General features: G+C 44.5%; 1 protein-coding gene across 6 annotated transcripts in view; it reads left to right on the top strand.

Moving 5' to 3' along the window:
• The window catches only part of IL1RAP (interleukin 1 receptor accessory protein), a 46,989-nt gene extending 36,684 nt beyond the window's left edge, over positions 1 to 10,305 (top strand). For 3 of the 6 annotated variants that reach the window (XM_054074270.1, XM_054074274.1, XM_054074271.1), the window contains 2 exons: positions 739 to 882; positions 9,349 to 10,302. In XM_054074270.1, the coding sequence (XP_053930245.1) occupies positions 739 to 882; positions 9,349 to 10,070 (866 nt within the window). In that variant the 3' untranslated portion in view covers positions 10,071 to 10,302. Of the gene's footprint in view, positions 1 to 738; positions 883 to 3,597; positions 4,239 to 9,348 lie in introns of those variants that run through there. The other 3 variants (XM_054074272.1, XM_054074269.1, XM_054074273.1) reach the window with 3 other exon arrangements.
• Positions 10,306 to 22,388: the final 12,083 nt, after the last annotated feature.

The following is a 22,388-nucleotide window of genomic DNA, read 5'->3' as shown; positions in this document are numbered from 1 at the left end:
GAGAGAGAGGTCCTCTGTGTTCTCTGCAGAGGTGAAGCACAGACATGTTTAGTTCCCTGGGGCACGGCTTTGCTGATGGCTCTCTGTTTCATCCATGGTCAAGATAAGTCATCAGGTTTCAGTAAGTCCCTTGTTTCTCTGGTGACTCCGTGTAAGTGTTCACAAATCCAACGTGATTTGCTTTAAAATGTGGAAAGGCATCCAACAGGATGGATCTGGAAATCACTGTTTTGTCCTCGGTTCTTCCACGTCTTCTGTGTGTTACTGGGAGTTCATCTCTTGGGACTCTGAGCTGAGACTCCTGTAGGATAAGAAGGATGTTCGAGCCCTCGCAGTTTGTGATATGAATCTGCCAAGGGGATGTTGTAGCTCTTGGAGGGTGTAAGCAGGGTGCAAGTCTCTGGTGGGACTGCTCATATGGATATGTAGCAATCAGAGAAAGCAATGTCAGAGATGCCAAAAGACAAAAGGACCCGGGATAGAGTGGGTTGGTCATCTTGCTGTGATCTCGTGCCTTCAGCGATCCAGCAGTGTCTGCGTACCTACGCGTTCAGGCTGGCAAAGGGGCAGCAACGCTGTTTTTTAACTGTGGAAATTGATGTGTCTAAGCCCAGGCACTGTGTGTTAGAAGGGAGCCTTCATACCTGCTCTTCATGAAAGCAAGTCAAAGGCTCAGCATGTGCAGTATCACAAGTGTCTCTTCTGCTGTTTGTGTTTCTCTGTGCTCCCAATGCTCAGACGGGAAGGAATACGATGTGTATGTGTCCTACGCACGCAACGCAGAGGAGGAGGAATTTGTGCTGCTGACACTGCAGGGAGTCTTGGAGAATGAGTTTGGGTACAAGCTGTGTATCTTCGACAGAGACAGCCTTCCTGGGGGAAGTGAGTATTTTACAGGGGCTTGTGCGCCATGCGTGTCCTCTCTTTATTGTTCTTTGGGCGACTGATAATTGATGGGAACTGGTCTATCTAGATTAACTTTGTTTTTTTCCTCCCCGTCTCCATTAATGGTCTCTTGTTGATGTCTTCTAATGTTTTTGCTTCCCGTGACAGTATCACAGAAGCTACAGTCCACCAAAAAAGCTGTGGTGGGCAAGTGGTGGTTGTTGGCCGTTTCAGTTGCTCTTACCAGGAGTGTTGTGCAGGAATGTCTGATCTATCAACGTGCAGCAGATGGACCATTGACCTTCATGCAAACCCTCTGAGCTGCCATAAAAGAGCAGGATAAAGTCAAGGCTAGAAAGAAAAGAGGCAGGAAGAATGTAGTACTGGATGAGACTGGTGGCTCACAGAGGGTAATGGTGAGTGCCTGTAAAAACCAGGAGTGTCTGCTTCAGGGAGGTGTGGAGAGCACCATGCCAATATTAGGGAGAAGATAATGTGCCCTCCCAGGCTTTCACTCACCTTCGTTGACTGGAGAGTCTGCCTCTAACATGGCATAAAACTAAGTTGCTATGCTTAAGCAGGTAGTTGCAGGTAGTGAGACTCCTCTCTTCACTAAAATGTAGGGTTTGGGTTTTTTTTTTTCACCATTTCAAGCTAAATCATACAAGATTCTGGACATGGTATCTGCTGGAAGGATGCAGGGAAATTGGGAAATTTGTGAAACTGTTCAGATATGCATACAGTCACACAGGTGCCACAGCAAGGGCAGAAATCTAGCCCTCAACACTCTCCATTGCTAGTGTCATGGGAGCTGAGTTGGCTGAATGATCCCTGATGCCTACTAAAAGTCTGAACTTTTGCCAGCACAGACCAGTCCACTTTGAATTCATGGGCTTTAGGTTAGGACCCTACTGGTGACAGAACCAGTGCTAATAAAGTCCATTGGAGTCTGGTTTGGGTAGGACAGGAGGGACTGCTGCAGTCCTAGCTCAGCTGTGTGACAGAGGGAGCAGAACCAGTCTGGGATCTTTGATCTTTATCTCCTAGAAATGTCTTGCCAGGACACAGCACCTCTGAGTTTGAGGGCAAATAAATAAGTGTGCCTCAGGGGACGGGGAGACAGCTATAGTCCTGGCGCTATTCCTTCTAGAGAAAGCCTGGATGAAATGGCAGGGCACCCTCCAGGCTCTGTTTGCTTGAATCCAGTGCCAGGCTCTGAGCAGATTTGCTCTGAGCAGTTCTGACCAGTTGTTGATCAAGATGTACATCTCCCTCCTATTTCTTCTGCTCCTTCCTGCCATCATTTCCCTTTCTCTTTGGAGGGTCTCATGTTCCTCCCAGCACAGCTCTCCTGGGCCCCCTGCCCTCCCTCCTGATCCCTGGAGCCCTCCCATCCTTGCCCACTGTGGCAGTCACTGCCAGTCTCAATCCAGCACCAGCCCTCCAGAGCACTGCTGGAGGGACTTAGCATTACAGTGCCATTTGCAACACTGCTGGGGCTTCCCCAGTCTTCTCAGGTGGATTTGACTAATCTCCTTCTCGGGGAAGCATGGCGGGCCAGGAAATAGCTTTTGGCAGCTGGTGTCATCTCTCTAGAGTGTGCATCTGTGTCATGGGTAGAGAATTATGTTGTCTTTGATGAAGAAACAGTGGGCGATGGATTATCCTGCAGGTTTGCTGATGGGAACTAATCAGATGTGCTTGACAGCTAAATGAAGTTGCCTGTCAGCATTATTTTATTCTCTATTGTATTTTCTGACCAGTCAAGAGCATTCCCTTGTCAACAGAGTGTGGGAGATCCATCAGCAGAGAGTGTAAGCACTGGGATTCATGCTTACAAGCAATTTTCACATTCGTTACTAAAAGGTGCCTAAGGATAGTCTACCAGCAGATTTTAGAAAATCAAAGAGGATGTACAGTTACCATGACGTGTCTCCAGCTCAAAGGGTGTAATTTTTGGGCCACTTCATTAAAAGTCCTCAGAGCAGTTTACTTGTCACTTCTAGGAGCACTCAAAGCTGCTTTCATCAATGACAGCAACAGGAACAGTTTGATGAGTAACAGGAGTTAGGATGGTAGTATTTCCAAAGCAAATTAACCCATGAGGAGATTCAGGGGGGTTGTAGATATTTATTGTGTGTGTGTGGCATGGGGAAACGGGCAAGAGGACTGAAGAGATTACCCAGAGTCATGCTGGACATCTGCCAGAGGAGGACATACGCATAGGCACAGGCACCTCTTCAGGCTGAGTCGTTTCCTTAAGGTCATGTGTTGTCCAGCTGGCAATTTTCCTGTTTTGCTCCAGAGAGCCTCTTTTTTTCTACTTTCATTAGTAAAGAGCTAAATCTGAGCTTAATAGAGCAGCCCTCTTGGCCACGTGACATCCTCATAGCATTGGGTGGTATTGTTACCACATAGTATAATGCCTTCTAGATGTAGCTGCCTCTGGCATCTCCGTGGAGAGGAGAAAACACATCTGTAGGCAGCCTGGGGCAAGGACTGGAAGCTGTCAGTGTATGGGGCAGTGGGTACCAGCCACAGTGTCGGAGGCCCTACCTGGATTTGCTTGCAGGGCTGGGAAGCACTACTGTTTTCTAGAGAGGGCCTCCAAGGGATCTTATTGTCCCGTTCAAGAGACACCTGGTGTCACAGTAGCAGCTCAGCAGCGTGTTCTTTGCCATCACTAACACCCTCAATGTTTCTTTCTCCCAGTTGTTACAGACGAAACCCTGAGCTTCATCCAGAAAAGCCAACGTCTGCTTGTTGTCCTGAGCCCCAACTACGTCTTACAGGGGACACAGGCCCTGCTGGAGCTCAAGGCTGGTCTAGAGAATATGGCCTCCAAGGGCAACATCAAAGTCATTCTAGTGCAGTACAAAGCCATCCAGAAGAGCAAAGTGAAGGAGCTGAAGAAGGCCAAGGCGGCCTTGACTGTCATTAAATGGAAAGGCAAGAAATCCAAGTTCCCAAAGGGCAGGTTCTGGAAGCAGCTGCAGGTGGAGTTGCCAGTGAAAAAAATTAGCACAAGTTTGAGCGTTGATGAGCTCATACGTATCCCTGAAAAAAGTTTGACACCATCAGAAACCAAAACAAAACAAAAGCCAAAATTCCACAAGTTAGTCCAGGGAGTGGGAAGGAACTCGGGGGTTTTTGCCATGAAGGACTGTGTCCCAAGCATTTCAGAGGACAGTCATGCATCCCTGCAGCTTTTCTGCTGCCCTGGCAGTAGAGAGACCAAAGATGCACACACCCCTGCATACAGCTCTGTAAATGCCCATCCTTGTCATCAACCACACAAGCCCTGGCATCAAGGTCAGAATTTGGGCTATCCAGGTGGGATGTAGCCAGCACCTTGTGATAGCGTGGTATTTATATAGGCCAGTACTACTAGGTCCAGCTCCTATGGGACTTGCACTAGCATCCAGGACAGATCTTTTTTCCTTTCCTAAGTGATTCCACTCCTTCCTGGTACTTGTTGCAGAGGCAAGGGAACAGTTTGAAAGGTGCCTCCAGTATAGAACCTTTCCTATGTGTCTCAGCTATATGATCCTGATTGCTGTGGAATTACAGAATTCTGCTTCAGGGGGGAGCATAGACTCTTGAGAGTCCTTATCTTTGCTCCCCACATTTCTGTAGGAGCAGGTGCGTTAAGATGGTTCAGCAATTTGAAATGGCTGTTACAAAACCATTTTTTTTTTAAAAAAAAAGCTCTGCTGAGTAATATTTGTATTGTAGCATTTCTACTAATAAGTGGTCAGTCTCTGGGACTCCACAGTCTCCCACGTACCCCAGGTCGTTTGAGGCTGGAATGTTCATAATTCAGGGGAAATCTCTCATTAGTACAGGCTTTGGAGGTTTCTTTGTAGGGTAAACTCAGGGACTTCACAAGCACTGCAAGGAACCCCAGTTACTACTGATTCTGCCTGCTGTCTCTGTGCTGCTGGCTGGGGTAGAGCATCACACAAGGTGCTGCCAAGGCCTCTGGAATGACAACGGACGTATGTCCAACTCCCCAGGAGACCCTACAAACTTATTTGAACTTACTAAAATTACTAACTCTGTCCAGCTGGGTAAGACTGAGGAAACCATGAGAGAGTTGTGGTTGTTCAGTCTGGAGAAGACTCTGGGGAGACCTTATTGTGGTCTTTCAATACTTAAAGGGGGCTTATAAGAAAGGTGAGGACAGGCTTCCTAGTAGGGCCTGTTGCAATAGTACGTATCCTTCTTACGTTGAGGATTCCAGAACTGGACACAGTATTCCAGGTGAGGTCTCACAAGAGATGAATAGAGAGGCAGAATCACTTCCCTCGCCCTTCTGGCCACGCTTCTTTTGATGCAGCCCAGTATACAGTTGGCCTTCTGGGCTGCTAACGTGCATTGCCGGCTCATGTCAAGCTTCTCATCGACCAGAACCCTCAGGTCCTTCTCTGCAAGGCTGCTCTCAATCACATCGTCTCCCATTGTGTACTGAAATTGAGGATTGCCCCAACCCAAGTGTAGGACCTTATACTTGGCCTTTTTGAACCTTATGAGGTTCTCGCAGGCCCACTTCTCCAGCCTGTCCAGGTCCCTCTGGATAACATCCCATCCTTCCAGAGTGGCATCTACACCACTCAGCTTGGTGTCATCTGCAAACTTGCTGAGGGTGCACTCAATCTTGCTGTCAATATCGTTGATAAAGATATTGAACAGCACCAGTCCCAGTATGGACCCCTGAGGGACACCACTCATCACGGGTTCCATCTGGAATTTGAGCTGTTGACCACTACTCTGAATACAACCATCCAACCAGTTTCTCATCCACTGTACCGTCCACCCATCAAATCCATCTCTCTCCAATTTAGAGAGAAGGATGTTGTGGGGAACTGTGTCAAAGGCTTTACAGAAATCTAGATAGATCACATCCATCGGTTTACCTGTGTCCACTGCTGTGGTTACCCCATTGTAGAAAGCCACTAAGTGGGTCATACAGGATTTTCCCCTGGTGAAGCCATGCTGGCTGCTGTTAATCGCCTCCCTGTCCTCCATGTCCTTTAGCATAGCTTCTAGGAGGATCTGTTCCATGATCTTCCCAGGCACAGAGGTGAGGCTGACAGGTTGGTAGTAAATACCAGTCCTAGCTGGAATGCAGATCTGCAGAGCACCCCAAATACACCTACCATTTCATCCTATGCCATGTGTGGTTTCCATTGTGGGATTCTGTCACAGCATTGTCTAGTTCAGTTGATTCATTTGAGTTTCTATGCTCTAACCTAACATTTATCAATATGCAGCTCATACAAAGTTCCTCATTGTTATTTCATTGGGAAACAGCATGGTACAAATTAGAAAAAAATATCTTTTCTCGCCCGTGTCATTTGATGTACAGCTGTTCCAGAGTTTTCCCCTCTCTTTTCTGTATGTTTTTGCCTTTGTGTTATTTGGTCTGTGAATTGTCAGTATTATTTTATTTTGCTTTTCAATAAAACATTTTCACTTTTGCATTTCAGTCCTTGTGCATTTCTCATAAATATCATTTTCCTCCTCATTATGTCTGTGAAAGGCCATTAAAGAAAGATGACTGTGTAGTCCGAATATCAAGATCATTTGGGGACACCTCCTTAGAGGGGGACATTTTCCTGTCTGTTTGGTGGTGTGTCTGCAGAGACCCTGAGGCACCACCACTGCTGCTGGGGCCATGCAAGCAGAAACACAGTGACATGCAGGATTTAAATGTCACCCATCGGTGGACGTGTATACACAGAAAGTCCCTGACTCAAAAAGTGCTTGCTCCGCAACCACAAGACAGAAAGATGGGAAGGAAGCACCATCCCTTTGCTTGAGGGATGAAGCCAGAGCATTGGATGGAACTCTTGGAAATCTGCCCTAACCACAGAAATCAAACTCACTCTTAGGCTGCTTTGCCCATCACCTTTCATGTAGTTGGATAGAAAAGGTTTATTTAGCTTCGTATTTTCTCATTCACACCACTTTCTTGGCTTTTTCCCTTGGTTACATGCTAGCAGGTAAGTTGAGAGAAAGACTAGCACTTCCAGAGTGCTAGCAAAACGAATACTTGTGATAATCTTTGGATTGGGGGTCTATGAGGTATGGGATCTGTGACCCCACAGCTTTTATTGGGCTGGGACAAATGTGTGGCTCTTGAATTCCTCTGTTATATCTCTGGGGTGTGTTAGTAACCAACAAAAATATGCAATGTCCTTCATAACCATGTAGTACAGACGGAAGTTTAGTATAAAGCAGACATCAAATTTTCAGCTCTGTTGGTACCCATCTTCTCACAGCATTATCGCTGCCTGTCCCATCCTGTGCTGTTGGTGTCACTGGGAGGCACTGTCCTGCCTGCACACTGAAGTGGCCACTCAGGATTTTTTGTGAGGTATCATTATATTGTGAAAGGAACATCCCAAGGCATTCTGGTGAGCAAAGTCTAAATGCATCCCATTCTTAGAAATAAAATATATCTTTGGGAATTTGAGCATTTTTTCTGCTAAAAAAAAAAAAAAAGTCTAATCTCTTAAAAGCATTGCAAATTCAAAACTGATAAAAAGAAAACCATCATTGTGAACTCAATGAAAACATTTCTTTTCAGTGGAGTTGGAATCATTCATATTAATTGAACCTCTGCTTTTTGAGCAGGCAGGTAGCATAGGTGACCTCCCAGGGGCTGCTCCTACCTGTGTTTCCCTGTGATTCAGTGATTTCAGTCTCAAAAAGACCTTTCAAACCAGCAAAGGAGCTTTTTCTTTCTCAAAATATTGAAGCTTGGCTGATTTCAAGATAGATCTCAATCAGTTATAGAAAGGTTTGAACAGGGTCTGGACTCAGTGAATTGGGAGATTGCTGCCAATTCTTTAAGCCTTTGAAATAGGGTGGTAAAAATGTTTCATGGCATTAAGTAACAATTCTGAAAGAACTATCATCTACTTTTGCTTTCAATGAATCGGTGTTTCCCTGTGTCTGCTGGGGGAAGTGGAGTGGGGTGGGTGGAAATCCCACCAGAGCTTGTATACAAGGGAAAAATGCTGCAAATGGTTTGATTTAAATCCCAGTATTATGTTAAAGAACCAAAGAGTGCCTTACTTTCTCCACTAGGGTATTATTGTTCAGTCATTTTTCCTGTGCAAGTTCTTGGTCCCCAGATGATCTTGTGACAATAAGTTTTACAGCTTGTCATATATATTTTAAAACAAAGGGAAAAAAAAGAGTATTGCTCTGTGTTAAAATAAGGTGAATTCAGGTGCAATATGGTGCACCTTCTGCTGTGAGATAAGGAAAGAGACAGCCAAGAGCTGGAAGAGTAAGAGGCATTGCCATTGCAGGGAAGAAGTGGTATTTTTATTTATATAAAAGACCACTGTTCCACTGGCAGGGAGGACTCCAGACTGAGGAGTCAAGGCTTTTGCAGTGCAAAATGTGATGGAAGCAGCACGTAGTTCTCCACAGAACAGTTTTTTGCAAGACATTCCTAGAAGTTTTTTTCTTACAAAGTGTGTAATAGCTCTTACTCCAGTGCTCCCCATCCTGCTTGAACAACACTTTGCCCACAGCCTCCCCCCTCCCCCACCTCATTTCAAACACCAGAACTCAGTAAGTGGGTGGAGTGGGGTTTTTTAAAGTTTTTACAGTTCTGTTAATCAGCTTGGGTTACTTTGCTAAGTGCCATAGCCCTATTAATTCCCATCCTTTCCACTGCTCACCCATTGTCCATGACACCTTCAATATACTTACTGCATCCCAGGACATAGATAGGAGTCCAAGGACATCCTTCAGATTTGCTGCTTTTCAACATTCATAATAGGAGAGATGTTGCCCTTGCCTGGCACCATTCCAGCTAAGCATCTTGCTGAGCTGTACAAACTTCAGTTAATCCCGAGAAATGCTTTGAAGGACAGTGTTTTAACCCCCCCCCCATCGCAGCTGGGGGAACTGGTGGTGAGATTTAAGGCTGATGGTTTTGCTTTTTAGGTTTGGACGCTTCCATTTCTAGACTAAAGAGCATGAAAGGGAGGGAGGTGGGTCTTAGCTTCATCAGTGTGAGCTATGGCATGGTTGCATGATTGCTTCAGATTGTCCCCTAAACGCAAAGAGCTGCCAGAGCTGTGGGCAGGTGTTTCTTGAACAAGACTTGCTCTGTATCAAATGCCTGCACTTGTCTGGGCAGGAGTGATGCTGTGCAGGGCAGAAGTCGAGTGTGGTCTTGGCTTATCCTGCCGTCCTGGCTTCTCATTTACCACTTCAGCCTCCTCAAAAACTCACTGCAAAACAAAAATGCTGCTTTTGCTCCTGCAGTTCCTGCCAGCAGGAGCGTGGGCAAGTGGAAAGTCACTGGGCTTGTGTCAGGTTTCCCTCTGTGGAAAGGGGGAACTGTGCAGGTATGCCACTAAACAGCTTCCTTCAGTTTTTTTCTCCCTGCCTCCCCCACCCCTGTGCACTCCAATTCCTCTTCCCTTGCGTTCTCAGATACCACCGAAGCTGTGTTCGACTTCATACAGAGAAGCCGCAGAATGATTGTGGTCCTGAGTCCTGATTATTTGACGGAGAAGAGCATCAGCCTGCTGGAATTCAAGCTGGGCATCATGTGCCAGAATGCCATTGCCACCAAGCTCATCGTGGTGGAGTACAGGCCGCTGCAGTGCACCCACCCCAGCATCCTCCAGCTGAAGGAGTCCGTCTCCTTCGTCACCTGGAAGGGGGAGAAATCCAAGCGCTCTGGCTCCCAGTTCTGGAAGGCATTGCGGCTTGCCTTGCCGCTGCGCAGCCTGAGTGCCAGTGCCGGCTGGAACGAGAGCTGCTCCTCCCAGTCGGACATCAGCCTGGATGCTGTTCAGAGGAGAAGAAGCCGGTTGAAAGGGCAGCCTGACACACAGGGCGCCACAGCAGGGACTCTTGCTTCCAGAGGGATGGCCTCAGCTCCTGAATCAAAGGCCAAACACCGAGCCAAGCACTTCTTGACATGCCAGTGTTGTGGGACCTATTGCAATAGTGGCAGCAGAATCAAGCACAAGCATCAGGCTGTGTCTGAGCCCAAGTGGGACACTCGCCTCTGCAAGCCAGGCCCAGGCAGGCCTGCGGCACAGGGGGTTCAGGGCAGAAGTCGGCCTGAGCCCCCGACAGCACAGGCTCCCGCTCTTGCCCTCTGCCATTACAGTGACCTGTCGAACAATGACTTCTACGTACTCTAGCCAAGAGACTGACAGCACTGAAGGTGCAGGGCTGGCAAAAGAAACTCACTGCAGCCTCAGCTAAGATAGTTTTATGGTATCACAGGCTGATGCGATGGCATTCACCACCAGTCTCATGCCAGCATGGAGAACTGCAGCAACGTCACCAGTGCTGGTGCTCTGCGCCAGCGACCTGCAGCCGCACACAGGGCAGCAGTTGAGGGTTTACTGCCTGGGTCCTTCTCCGTAATTTAAATGGCAAAGCGGAGCTAAAAATGTGTTTCCCTGGTGTTGGTTTTCCCCAGCTGTGGTTGTGCTTGCGGCAGGGATGCCGCTGGGGTCAGGTGTGGGAGGGCAGGTCCCCAGCTGGGGACTGGGAGGGAGGGGGGAGAAGCCTGACAGGAACCTCTGGAGAAGGGGGAGAAAGCCTGTGTTTTGCAAAGGATAAAACTTTTCTAATGAGGGCAATGGGATCCCTGCCAGCACAGGAGTGCACCGTGCGGTACAGTGCATTATCCACTGTGGTTTAAAAGAACTTGGTCAAAAGTTCTAAGACAAGTCTCTTCTCTCTAAATAAAACTGATTTCTTTAGCCTGCTGTTGTTAAAAGCGCCACGGGAATCGGTACATTCTGAAGCCTTGTTCACCAGGTGATGCCTAGAGAGACGGTTTGCCCAAGCTGACTGAAGTCCCCTTCTGTTCTCGGTGCTTCCAGTGTGCTCCTGGGCTCAGTCATTCTCCTGGCTTCCCTGTATGATGAATTAGTTCTGTCAGTTGTGTGGCCTTTCACGCAGCAAGAAAGAAAAACATTACAAATCTAGGGAAATATGATTAAAAAAATTCTCTGAGTAGTCAACGAGCTCAGGGATAGGAGCAAGACCTAGAACATTCACAGAAAACCTCAGGCACTGAAGCTGAGGGGTCAAAACTCAACCACACTTCATTAAATAACCAAAAGAGCCTTTGAACAGTCTCCCTGGGGTTGTGGTTTCATCAGCCCATTGAGCTGGCTGTCAGCACTCTTTCCCACTCTTCATCTGCAATGAAAACTTGATTTGCATCATTCTGCTTTGTATGATGACTTGTCTCCTTACTGAGGAAGGGTGCTAATCCTGGGAGCTGCCTGCCCACCTTCAGCTGATGCTCAGACATGCCAGAGCGAGTAATACACTGCATTTGTTTTCTTCCCAGAAACAAAAAAAAGGTCTCATTGACCACTCTGGTCAGTCTAGTTCTTGCCTCTTGGTTTGGCAAGCAATTATTTTTCTTCTGCCTTGGAAACAGAAACTAAGACCTTGGGCTACAGGGTTTGTGGCCCCCTTATCTGACAAGCCCTTATCTGTTGTCCTTGCATATAGCCTTAGTGCAATTGCATTGCTGGAGCTGTGAGGAAGGAAGGAGCCACATCTTGCCTATTTCGATAACATTGAAGCCTGGTTATAATTCACACACTGCTTTCCTTCCCTCAGCAGCCCCTCTTCCCCTGTATTTTCCCCACTTTTTCCATCCTTTCTTTCTAAGAGCAAGCACAGCTTATGGCTCTCCTGTTACAAGTCTCTGTGAGCTGAATCCTAACAGCTCTGCTGCAACAGACTGAGAAAAGAGAAAACAAGAAACCCTAGTGCTCAGACAATCTAAATAAAATAAGGACACCTCCCCCCCACACACACACACAGAGCTCATAGGAATTAGAAATTAAGACTCTAGAGAACCTTTCAGGCGTGGATTTCTCTGTAATTTCAAGCAGATGCATTTTTCATGGCTCAGAAAAATTTTATCCATACATGGCCATTCTCAGTGTTCAAAAAAGAGAGGCAGGAATGAGATATTTGAAAAGTGAGCTGGTAAGTTGCAGAATACTTTGTGAGAGATAATCAAAATATCATTAAATGGGTGAATGGTTCCTGTTGCTTACAACTAGATGTGGGACAGTACTTCAATGAGTCTGGTAGAGCTGAAAACATAAACTACAAACTACAAATAATTTGCAATCAATCAACCTCCAAAGCCAGCATATTTATTATTTGTTGGCATTTAAGCAGCTTGTATTTACTAACTTTGCTTTTGTTTGACTGTGGTGTTTTCTGGAGGACAGCAATCGAAATATGCGGGAAACAACATCTGGAGCTTCTAACAGATGTACAGAATGGGCATGTCCAGCCTTTTGGAGCAAACTCTCTTCTCTACATGAAAGAACAAGAGCAAACTGGAAAGGACCATAGCTTCTCCTGTTGCTTCAACAGAGCTAATGCAATTTTACTACCCTTTTTACTACCTACCAAACTGACCCAGGATTTTGGTCGCTCCTGTAACAAATACTGAGACAGAGGTTTTCAGTGTGTGTAGAGTTTTGTCCCCAGAGGCCGTGCTCCCACAGACCAAAGGCATGTTGTACTGGATGGATTGTCTTAGCAAGATCACAGGGACTAGACCCTAGAACCAATTTCAGTTTTATTTGTCTTTCATCCAAAACATGTTGGTTAGAAATTACCCCAAGAGCCAGCACAGGGTTCTGCTTTAGGACCAGAACAAACTCTTTGTACAGGGTTTGGTTTCTGCTCTCTGAAAATCAGTTAAAACCTGTTCATGTCCCATCTGACACTGACTGGTGTAGATGGACTGTAGTCACTGCTCTCTTCTTTAGTATGCATGCATGTCTGTTGTGAGTAAAGATGCAATTGTCTCCAAAGTTAACACAGTACTGCCATCACCTTTACCCTATCCCGTCCTTTCAAGAGAACGGTTCAGATGGGATCAGAGTCAGTGTGGAGAATTTCTACCACTCGCAATATAGAAACATTTGTACAACCTTGTATATCCTACCTATGGCAGGCAATGGTACAAGTCTACCAGGTCATAATGTGCAGAGCTGTTTGCATTGTATTTCACTGTTATCTAGACAATTTTAATTTGTATAAGGCTGGTGGTGTCATAAGGACACTGAACAGTACTACCTATATGTTACAGGAATGTAGGCAAGTCACTTACTCTATCTTAACATCAACTTGTTTTTGCTTTAGTGAGTGCAAAGCTGATACCCAGGAGGTCTCTCCCTGACAAGTTCCTCTGGACATGCCAGTAACAGGCTGCTCCTCACATCTGAAATATTGGATGAATCACTAACCTGCAAAAACTTAAACAAATTCTCTTCCTAACATCAACAAAAATTTTATTCTCATCTATTACACTAGACGCTGTTGTCAGAGCATCTGATCTAAGTGTATTTATAGCAGACATCTTCCCAAACGATGACAAGACCATGAAAGAACTGTCAGAACCCAGAAATAGGAAAAAAAAATGCTTCAAACACTTAATCTTTGGTTTATATTTATAGATACATATCTTTTCTCCTACTGTTGCTCTACTACGAATCTCTGTTAAGGACGGCACTGCCTCTGGAATGGTATCTGCCAAGACAAGAGGGTGCACCTATAGCATGGAGCTTTGGGCTTGGAAACATAGGTGCTCCCTGCTCACCACCCAGGCAGCTGGCCCCATCTGGCATCCAGGAGTATGTGGTGCTGTTCCGTAGATGTGTGTGTCGAAACATGGTGGCCGGAGTAGGGAGAAATTCAAATGAATGAATGACTGAGTCTGTAGCTGCCTGTCCAAATCCACGTGAGAGAGTCAAGTTCTAACTCTTGTTAGTTAATGCTGTGTACCATTACTGGTCACGCTGGGGAGGGGCTGCAGCTCTAAAAAGACATAATAAATGAACCACTCAGGACCCTTTTGCAATGATGTTATTTAGACACATAAATGTTGCAGAATGGTTTGTAAAAGAGTATGACTTCTGTTCTTCGTAATACTAGACACAATAATGGCCCGGCATCAGGGACGCAACATTTACATTGATATGCCTGTAATCAGGCTAATGACTTGTATTTTACTAAAATATATCTGCTAAAAAGTCATTTGGCTTGAAAACTTTAAAGAGTTTTTCAACTCATCAGTATCTGTTCAAGTAAATAATCAGCCTCACCCTTAATATCATTCCTGATTGTTGTTTTGCCTGGCATTTGCTTCCAGGCAGGGTTCTTGTTCTACCTTTCTCTGCTGCAACAAAGACACTTTTCAGGGATTTTTCTGCCCATGCCTCCATGGACAGAGAATTTGCATGCTGTTGTCAAATCATCTGGCAATCCATTGCCCACGAAAGGTTTGTTCTCAAGTTTTTCAAAAGGTATTCTTCCTTTTCTTTGCTCTTTACTTATTTTCAGACTGGGAGGCAGAGGTGTCTCTCCTATTGGCTGCACTGCGTGATGAAGTGTAGACCCTGACCCAGGGCTGTTTAATGCTTCTCACTGACTTCATGCCACCACATCTCAATGGGAAACCTGACTTCCCTGCTTGTCCACTCTAACACCTTTTCCAAGGAGGTGTTGTGGCTGAGTTGCTCCCGGCACTCCACTGGCACGATCTTCAGTGAATTCTTTTGTTGTGCTTCACTGTACCTGCTAGAGGCCAGTTCATCAGGCAAACCAGATCACGTTGCATGCTCGGTGAAGCGGTAAATAGCAATGAGAGACAATCTTTGTGCCATCTGCCACGCTTATTAGCAAATGATGTTTTATTTATCTCCAGATCATGAAGACTCTGACTCCCGTTAGAAACATGTTCAATGACGAGTTTTCATCTTTTGAGACCTATAGGTTAATGGATGAAGAACCAAAAACCTGCTGTTAATGTGCACAGGATTTTCTTGCAAAACACTACCACACCTATGCACCTACAATGACCAGCCAAGCTGGAGATACTATTGATGGAAAAGGGTCATTGGGAATATCTGCTTCCAATAAGGCATGTTTACTGGCTACTAATTAATTACACTGACACCTTGAAATTCCATCTGTGGCCAATTCCATACTGACCAGTTTGGGAACAAGTTTGCAGCGACCTATACAGATTCGCAAAGAACTTGAGTTTCCCTTCCATGGGAAATCCTGGGGTTTTGTCGGTTTGTTTATGTTTTCTCCTCCAATGTCATCAAACAGAGCACAAATAGCACAAGATGATATCAAAATTTTCCATGAAAGAAATGTTTTCTTAGCAATCTATATACATAGCAAAAGAAAAATATTCAATTCCAACTCTAACTTCTATTCTCTTTAACACAAACATGTTTTGAAACGCTTTTTAAATGAAGCTCAAAATGTGCTATATCAAGAGTGTCAAACACACGTTGGTATTTCACTTCTGTTTCATTTATAGCATGTTTTGTTAAGACTAGTATCTTCTAAAACATTTCAACTTAAATGAAGAAAACATTTTCCTTTGAAAAAGAGCTTCCATTATAAACAGACCGTCAGATTTGCATCAGTTATCACACTTGCCCTTTTCTGCCTATTGGCCCAGCATTCTCAGTTTTAAGTATCTGCAGTTTGCCAGTCTTCTAAGATATATTAAAGAATTAGGTCAGTGATACCATGAGTTCCTCAAATAACCCTCTAGCTATTGAAAAGCCTCCAACTGTATTCTTACAGCTAACTGGAAAAAATCTACATGTTTGTATATCAGATCATATCAGCTTCTCAAATCTCACTCAGATTTGTGTATAAGGTCCGAGAACTTGGCTGTGGATAATGCCTTAATGCGCCTTTCCTCCTATATATCGCCAACAAAAATGGAGATGTCTCTGAAGAGAGTAACCCATGCCTTCTGCTTCTCTCATGCTCTTTCAATGCATACTGTTGCCAGTGGAAGAAAATTCTGCTCCATTCACGCTTACATTTTAATTGCATGCTCCTTTCTGGAAGCAGGCAAGAGTAACATCCAGCATTTTGTTTCACATCTCTGCCTCAAAAGCATCTGCTCCACTTGAGGTCATGCACAAGAGAGCAGCTGCTTCCTCCCATTTGGTATCAGCCTCAGCCTCACTGGCACATGTTCATTTACCTGCATTCGATATCCTGATGAAGTCAGACAGCATTTCAAACTCACTCACCATACCCTTCAGATTTGCATACGTGAAAAAGAAACAACAAGCCACCCAATAAATATCTGGCTATTGTCCACTAATACCTGCATCTGCTAATATTTTGGCTGGTTTCATCCACTCTAGCAGTGCAATCCTGCCAGAGTCCTTGTTCACCCTAAAAATAGTAAATGCTCAGTTGGTGTACTTTTGCCCAGGATTTGGCACAAAGCTAGACCTGAACGGAGAGAAATGAGGGCATTTGGGCTATGTCAACAATTAGTTACTCCCCAGCTCTTCAAATAACCATCAGAATCTATATAGGGCTGCATTATTAACGCTGGGTGCTAGTTTTCTGCTTGCTTTGCTTTATACTCCCTTTTCCCTTGAGGTCTTCAAGGACAGAATTTAATAAATGCCAATAATGTCAGCAGAATACATTAATGTTACTAAAATTGTAAGTATTTATTATGACTTTTGTGATGTAAGGAAATAGAACAAATTAACTGGACTGTTACCCCTTTCGCTGAGGACACCTTGCACCTCTGTTTCACTTTGTTCTTATCAGTGAGCCAGAACTCTCCCACACACCCCCTCTCACTCCTGCCAAGCTTCCATGAACAGACATCATTGGGAAGATGTCCAGAGCTCACTCCAAACATAACTTTGCTCAGTCAGGCTGAACTGCTTGCAACTCCTCTTCTGTGAAATTTATGCCAAGGGGGGACCCTAGGTCATCACTTTGTAAATTAGATCAAGATGATTTAGCTTCCTATCCTCATTTCTAATTTAGCTACCCTTCTTTATTGACTATCTGTATATGAAGCTTCCTGGTAACCATTGTCAAGCACGCAAGCAGCATCCAAATATTTCCAGCTGCTCCGTACACCAGCCTGATTATTAGAGGGAGACAGACTTAGCAGGTGGTTGGGGCTCATCATGTGGCTGTATTCCAGCCTACCTGCTTGCTTCCTCTCTCTCACTTATTCCTCATTGAAATACAGCAGCTTGCCTCCTGCCCTTATACTTGTCTGCTTTAACAGCATCTGTACAATTCAGTCTCAGGCGTATTCTTTCTCTCCATCCTCCACAGTTAAGGAAGTGCATGTCAGGTTCTACACAGGCAGGAGACACTTTCTGCTCTGCTCTTATTTTGTGTGATCCCAGCTGCCGTGCACAGCCTGACAGTAAACTTCGTGAAGGTACACTGAGTCTCCCCTGTTTGGCTTGGCATACAGTGAAGAGGTCAACATGACACATGTTTTTGATCAGTGACTTCATCAGCAAGTATGGTCCAAATTTGTGTGCAGGTGCCTGTGTGCCAGTTACCAGCATAATACCAGAGCATCCAGACCCAAGCAGCCTGCAGGGTGTCACCCTTTGTCACCAGCTCTTTCGGTTTGGTGGGTAGCTTATATTTAGTCTCTGGTAAGTGACGTAATGAAAAAAAGATGGAACAAGGAAAGATGTGGCAGAGAATATAGATCACATCATTCCAGTTAGAGGAAGTGTATTCACCCTCACATTTTCAGTTGTACTTTTATTTATTTATTTTTAAATAGAGCACTTGTGAGGCAAATATCAGTTCTCCATTACAGTACTAAAAAGTGAAACCGTGGCCACTCACTTCAGAGTCTAAAGGTAACCCTTACTGTTCCTTGTTTAGACAGTTCTTTTACAGACACGCTAAAAGAAGAAGAGCAACTGGCCCAAAATCAAGCTCTGGGACTATTGTTGAGAATTCATAGCTGCCTCACTAGCACTTTAGCAGTATTCCCCATTAACTGATGTCACCTTTAATGCTCAGTTGGAATAACCACTGCATTATTTGATTTTCATTGCTTTCCTTCCAGGTTGGCATTTGCCCTTTCTCTTTAAATACTATATGGTGTAACCTCCCTCCCCTTCTAACGAGGGATAGTTAGAAACTCTTGCTACCTCTCATCCCTGCCTGCAAAAGCAGGGCAGAGAGGATTAATGCTAGACAGTAGTTACATTAGTATTTCCTTCACTTTTGAAAGAAAGAAAGCACCAAATAGTTAAGTAGCATTGCTAGTAGGTGGCAGGGAGAATCTTTTCAACAAGGCCCACCTGCAACAACTCCTTTGCTGCCTTAAGTAACTCCCTTAAGGGTCACTTCATTAACTAATCTGCCAATGCTTACTAATTACATCAGCTGTGTTTAAGGAATATAGCTAAGCGAGCAAGCCCACACAGAAGTGCTTGAGAAGCGGGGTTATGTTTAGGTATATCAGCATATGTCTGCTTTGGAAGGAGGAGATGAAAGTGGATTTTACCAGAGACCACTTTTCCTACTGATCACTGTGGTAAAGTATGATTTGTTATCTCCCTTAAGAAAAAAAATACTGAGAGGTGAATATATCTGGGTAATTCCAGGTATCTTACTCTAGATAATTGTCCTTTATTACATAGAGACTTCCTTGCAGAGAGTTAAATTTTGCATATATATTTAATTTGTTCAGTTGAAATACAGATTCTGCACTGTCTCTATGGAAGAAAAGTAGACAAACATACCAATGCTTCCCTGCCACTTTCAAAATGAACTCCTCCTGAGTTTTGGGCGTCCAGATTGCGGACCTGAATAAACAAGAATGCTCTTGACTACGTATCCCTATGTCCTATTATGTGCCAAACTGCTGTTTTAACTAGTATGCCTAATAGCTTTTAGTTCCTCCCCCTCCCTCTGCTGTACCTTCTTTGCTGGTCTGTTCAGTTTTTAAGAGGTGCGCAAGTTATATTCATGACTTGCTCTTCACAGAAGTAGTCAGATAATCGGTAATGATAAATACATGTGAAATCCATAACCAGTTTGTTCCTTTCCCACTGGGCCACCAGCTGGAGCTAGTATAGGCTGATTAACACACTGGGAATGTATTGCACCTTTTCGAAGTGTCTGTGGAGCGCGGGGGGAAAATGCGAGTAGGTTATTTTGTCCTGCTCTGCATTTTCAGAGATGTTTGGACTCCTAGTATAAAGCTTCATATATATGAGTGAAAGGTTCACTTTTTTCCTAGTAGCTGGAGTGTTCTAGCCACTGCACTGCCCTGTTAACCCTTGCTTTCCAGGGCTGGATGATCATCTATAGAGATTAGTGGTGTTGACTATAGACAAAGACACACCGTGCCCTTCAGGTACAGCTTAAAAGCAGGCTATCCTCGTAGGAAACACAACCAGCAGCTTGCACTTCCCTCTGCATTAAGCATACACCAGAAAGGCCAGCAGGAGGCTTCAGAGAGGATGGCAGCAGGGAGTTTGGCTGTGGATTGTTCTGCTCAGGGCACTTCTCCTGGCATCCACCTCTCATGGGCACTGGGTTCGTTCACATTTCTACCACAGGACAACACACCTTGCCACCTTGATAAGGCAGCTCCTTTGAGATGTCTTGCTTGCTCTGGACACTCTTGCATGGAGGTGCCAGCTCCTATTGCTTTAAAATGCATTATTGGGAGTGCTGTGATATTTGCTCTGTGCTCAGGATGGGAGCTCTTCCAGCTTCCCCCACCTACTTCACATGCGGATACACACACTTCAAGCTTTCCTGTGTATCTCAAGAGAGTGGAAAGTATTTGCTAAAAATATTTATGCAGAAGTTATTTACGGCCTGGCCCACATCAACCCTGTGGCAGCCATTACACAATGCTGCACAAAGCAGCCCTTATCTGGAGGAGCACACAGCCAGTTTTACGGCCCACAAGTTACCAAGAGGCAATCCTACTGGCTTTTCAATCAAATCCTTGGAATTTGAGGCCTGGACATTCAATTTAGATGTTAAATCTTGTCAAGCAGGCTCTGCCAAGCTGCTTTGTAATGCCTCCCAATTTGAAGGGAGCTCTGGTAGAGAGGATCAGAAAATGCTGTACCACTTCAAGGCATCTTTCTCCCCAAAAACTGGGGATAGGCAAAGCAGATCTCCCTAGCTGGAATTTAGTTCAAGTTTATAATTATTTTTTCTCTCTAGATGTTCTAGAAAGCATTGCAACAGTCTGTGAAGGGAAAGGAGAATTACTTCTCAGATGATGCTGGGCTGTACCTGCAGGGCTGGGCACTGAAATCAGATCTGGCTCACAAAAGCAGTTCATGGCTAGACTGTATATCTAGCCAAGGTGGCTTTTGGCTCAAGCTCTAATAAAGCAATAGGAAATCTATAAAACTCTTATTTGTTTTTAATCTTTGTCTAGGTTATAAGAACAAAAACTACTCAAAATTCAGTGCAAGGAAGATCTAACCTTTTGTTCTGGACTATCTCCACCTTCATATAGCTCTTTTGCTTATCATTCATGGTTTGCAGTGGCCTCCCAGGTGCTGATCTTTAAAGGTCTGTACTAAAACTTCCAGCCTCATCTATTAACATAAGGATGCGAGGAGTGAGCTTATGCAGGTAAGAAAGATGATGATACTTTTATATAATGACACTGGTGGGATGCAAATGTACTAGAGGAATGATGGGAATATCAGCGCTTCCCTGCCCAGCTGCTCAGTACCAGTGCCAATGAGTCAGCTCTGGATAGAGTATAATTCCTCAGTTTGCTTACAAGATGCCAGAGAAAAAAAGCATTGGAAGCTTTACTGCTCTCAAGATAGGATTATATCCATTGTTTTCCCCTTCTCCATCAGGTCACTTACCTACTCAAGGAATTCAGATTGATTTGTCGTCAAATCCCTGATGACAAGTCCTTATTTCATTATCCCTTTGGTACTAATAATGGGCCGGTCAGTAATCACTCGCATGTCCTGGCTTTTGGGAAAGCTCGTCCCAAGAGCCCCTCTCTGCCCTGTCCCCTTCTTAAGGTAAGAGTTACATATGCCCTTTTCTACTCTTTTGGGACCTCCGCTGTCATCTTTGCCTCACTAATGGTTAGTTCAGCTAATTCTTTAAGCACTCTAGGGGGAATTTCAGCAGCCCGTACCAGCTTGAAGATTTGGGATTATTTTATAAGTCTGGCTGTTTCTTTAAATCACTTTTCCACTATGCTTTTTTGAAATAACTTATTCCCTTAATATAATTAACAATCTTAATTACTTGGTTAGAATTTACTTGTTTGTGAAAAACAAAGCAAAATTAATTTTGAGTACTTCAGCTTTGACATCCTTTTTTTTTCTCCTTGTTGGCTCTCTCTCCCTACTAAGTAGTGAGCTGCTAATATCTTTTGTCACAGCCTGTTCTTCTTTCTCTTACACTTCTACCACCTTTCTTGTGGATGACCAGGCCAAAGCATTGCCTCCTCAAGACCTTTTCTGAGAAAAAGGGACATAAAGAAAACTTCAGAGATAGAGAATCAGGTGGGATGTACATGCTGATAACACCTGTCTGTTCTTGGAAAAACCTTCATAGGGCTGTGGGACTTCGTCAAAAGCGTTTGGGTGCAGGTGGACAACTCTGGAGGGAATTTGTGCCCTCTTAATTTTAGTGCTGTTAGATCTACCTTGGGTAGATTTCAGAGGTGTTTGACTGACCCTGTGTCTGTGTATTATATGGGTTCCCCAAGTTGACGACAATGGCATCCTCAGAGCTCTCACAAAGGAGCAAGAGGAGCCTCATGCTGCCTCAGCTGTGTCTGAGCCTGCACTACAGCAAAACTGCCCAGCAATACTCACGTTTTTTTGACACTGAGGATGCATCACTGCATAAAACGGGCATGAAACTGGCTCACTTAGATATGTGTGGGGGAACTCATAGAACTGCTTCTGATCATATCTTTCTATTGCTTCCTGGCGTTCCTGAGCCTTTCTGTGGATGGCTATTAGATACCACTGTTCAGAAAATAACTACAGATTTCTTTTCCTGATGCTTTTCGAACTCTTGCAGCTGTCAAGAAGGGTTAAGAAACATGAACCACAAAAATCAAGCGATTCAGTTCTAGCTTTCCAGGTTTAAATTGATTATGAGCTACTAAGATCAGTAGCAAACAAATGTGCAGTTTCAAACTAGTGGGCAATAATAACCTAACATTCAAGAGATTATCAAACTTCTGTTGCGGTGGTTTTGCTTCCTGTGAAGCACTTGGTTATTATCAGAAACAAGATCTCAAACACTTGGTTACGGAACAGTCACCCCTAACTCTCTAAAGGGTAAAAAAACAGGAGTAAACTTTTATAAGCCTCTAAACCATCATTTTAGCTAATTAGTATTTTCAGAATTATTTGGTTTTGGAAGGATCATCTACATCAGTTTGTAATCCCCAGGGATGGTGAAGCTAAGCATGGACAGGCAGGTAAACAGTTTGCCCATGTAAGAGCAGTCCATGTCTTCCAGAAACCTTTGGGAGTGTTTTCCAGATATCTACTGGACATATCTACCAGATTTTAAAACCAACTCAGCAAGAGCAGGGCCATGCTCAAACTGAGCTTCTCCCCACCTCACTTGATGATGATCTCTGGTGTCTGCTGAGGGCCTCTGCAAGAGCA

The sequence above is a fragment of the Cuculus canorus genome, chromosome 9 (assembly GCF_017976375.1).
Source record: "Cuculus canorus isolate bCucCan1 chromosome 9, bCucCan1.pri, whole genome shotgun sequence".
In the NCBI taxonomy this organism is placed as follows: domain Eukaryota; kingdom Metazoa; phylum Chordata; class Aves; order Cuculiformes; family Cuculidae; genus Cuculus; species Cuculus canorus.
Note: the sequence above shows the minus strand (reverse complement) of the source record. Positions and strands in the feature narration are given on the sequence as shown.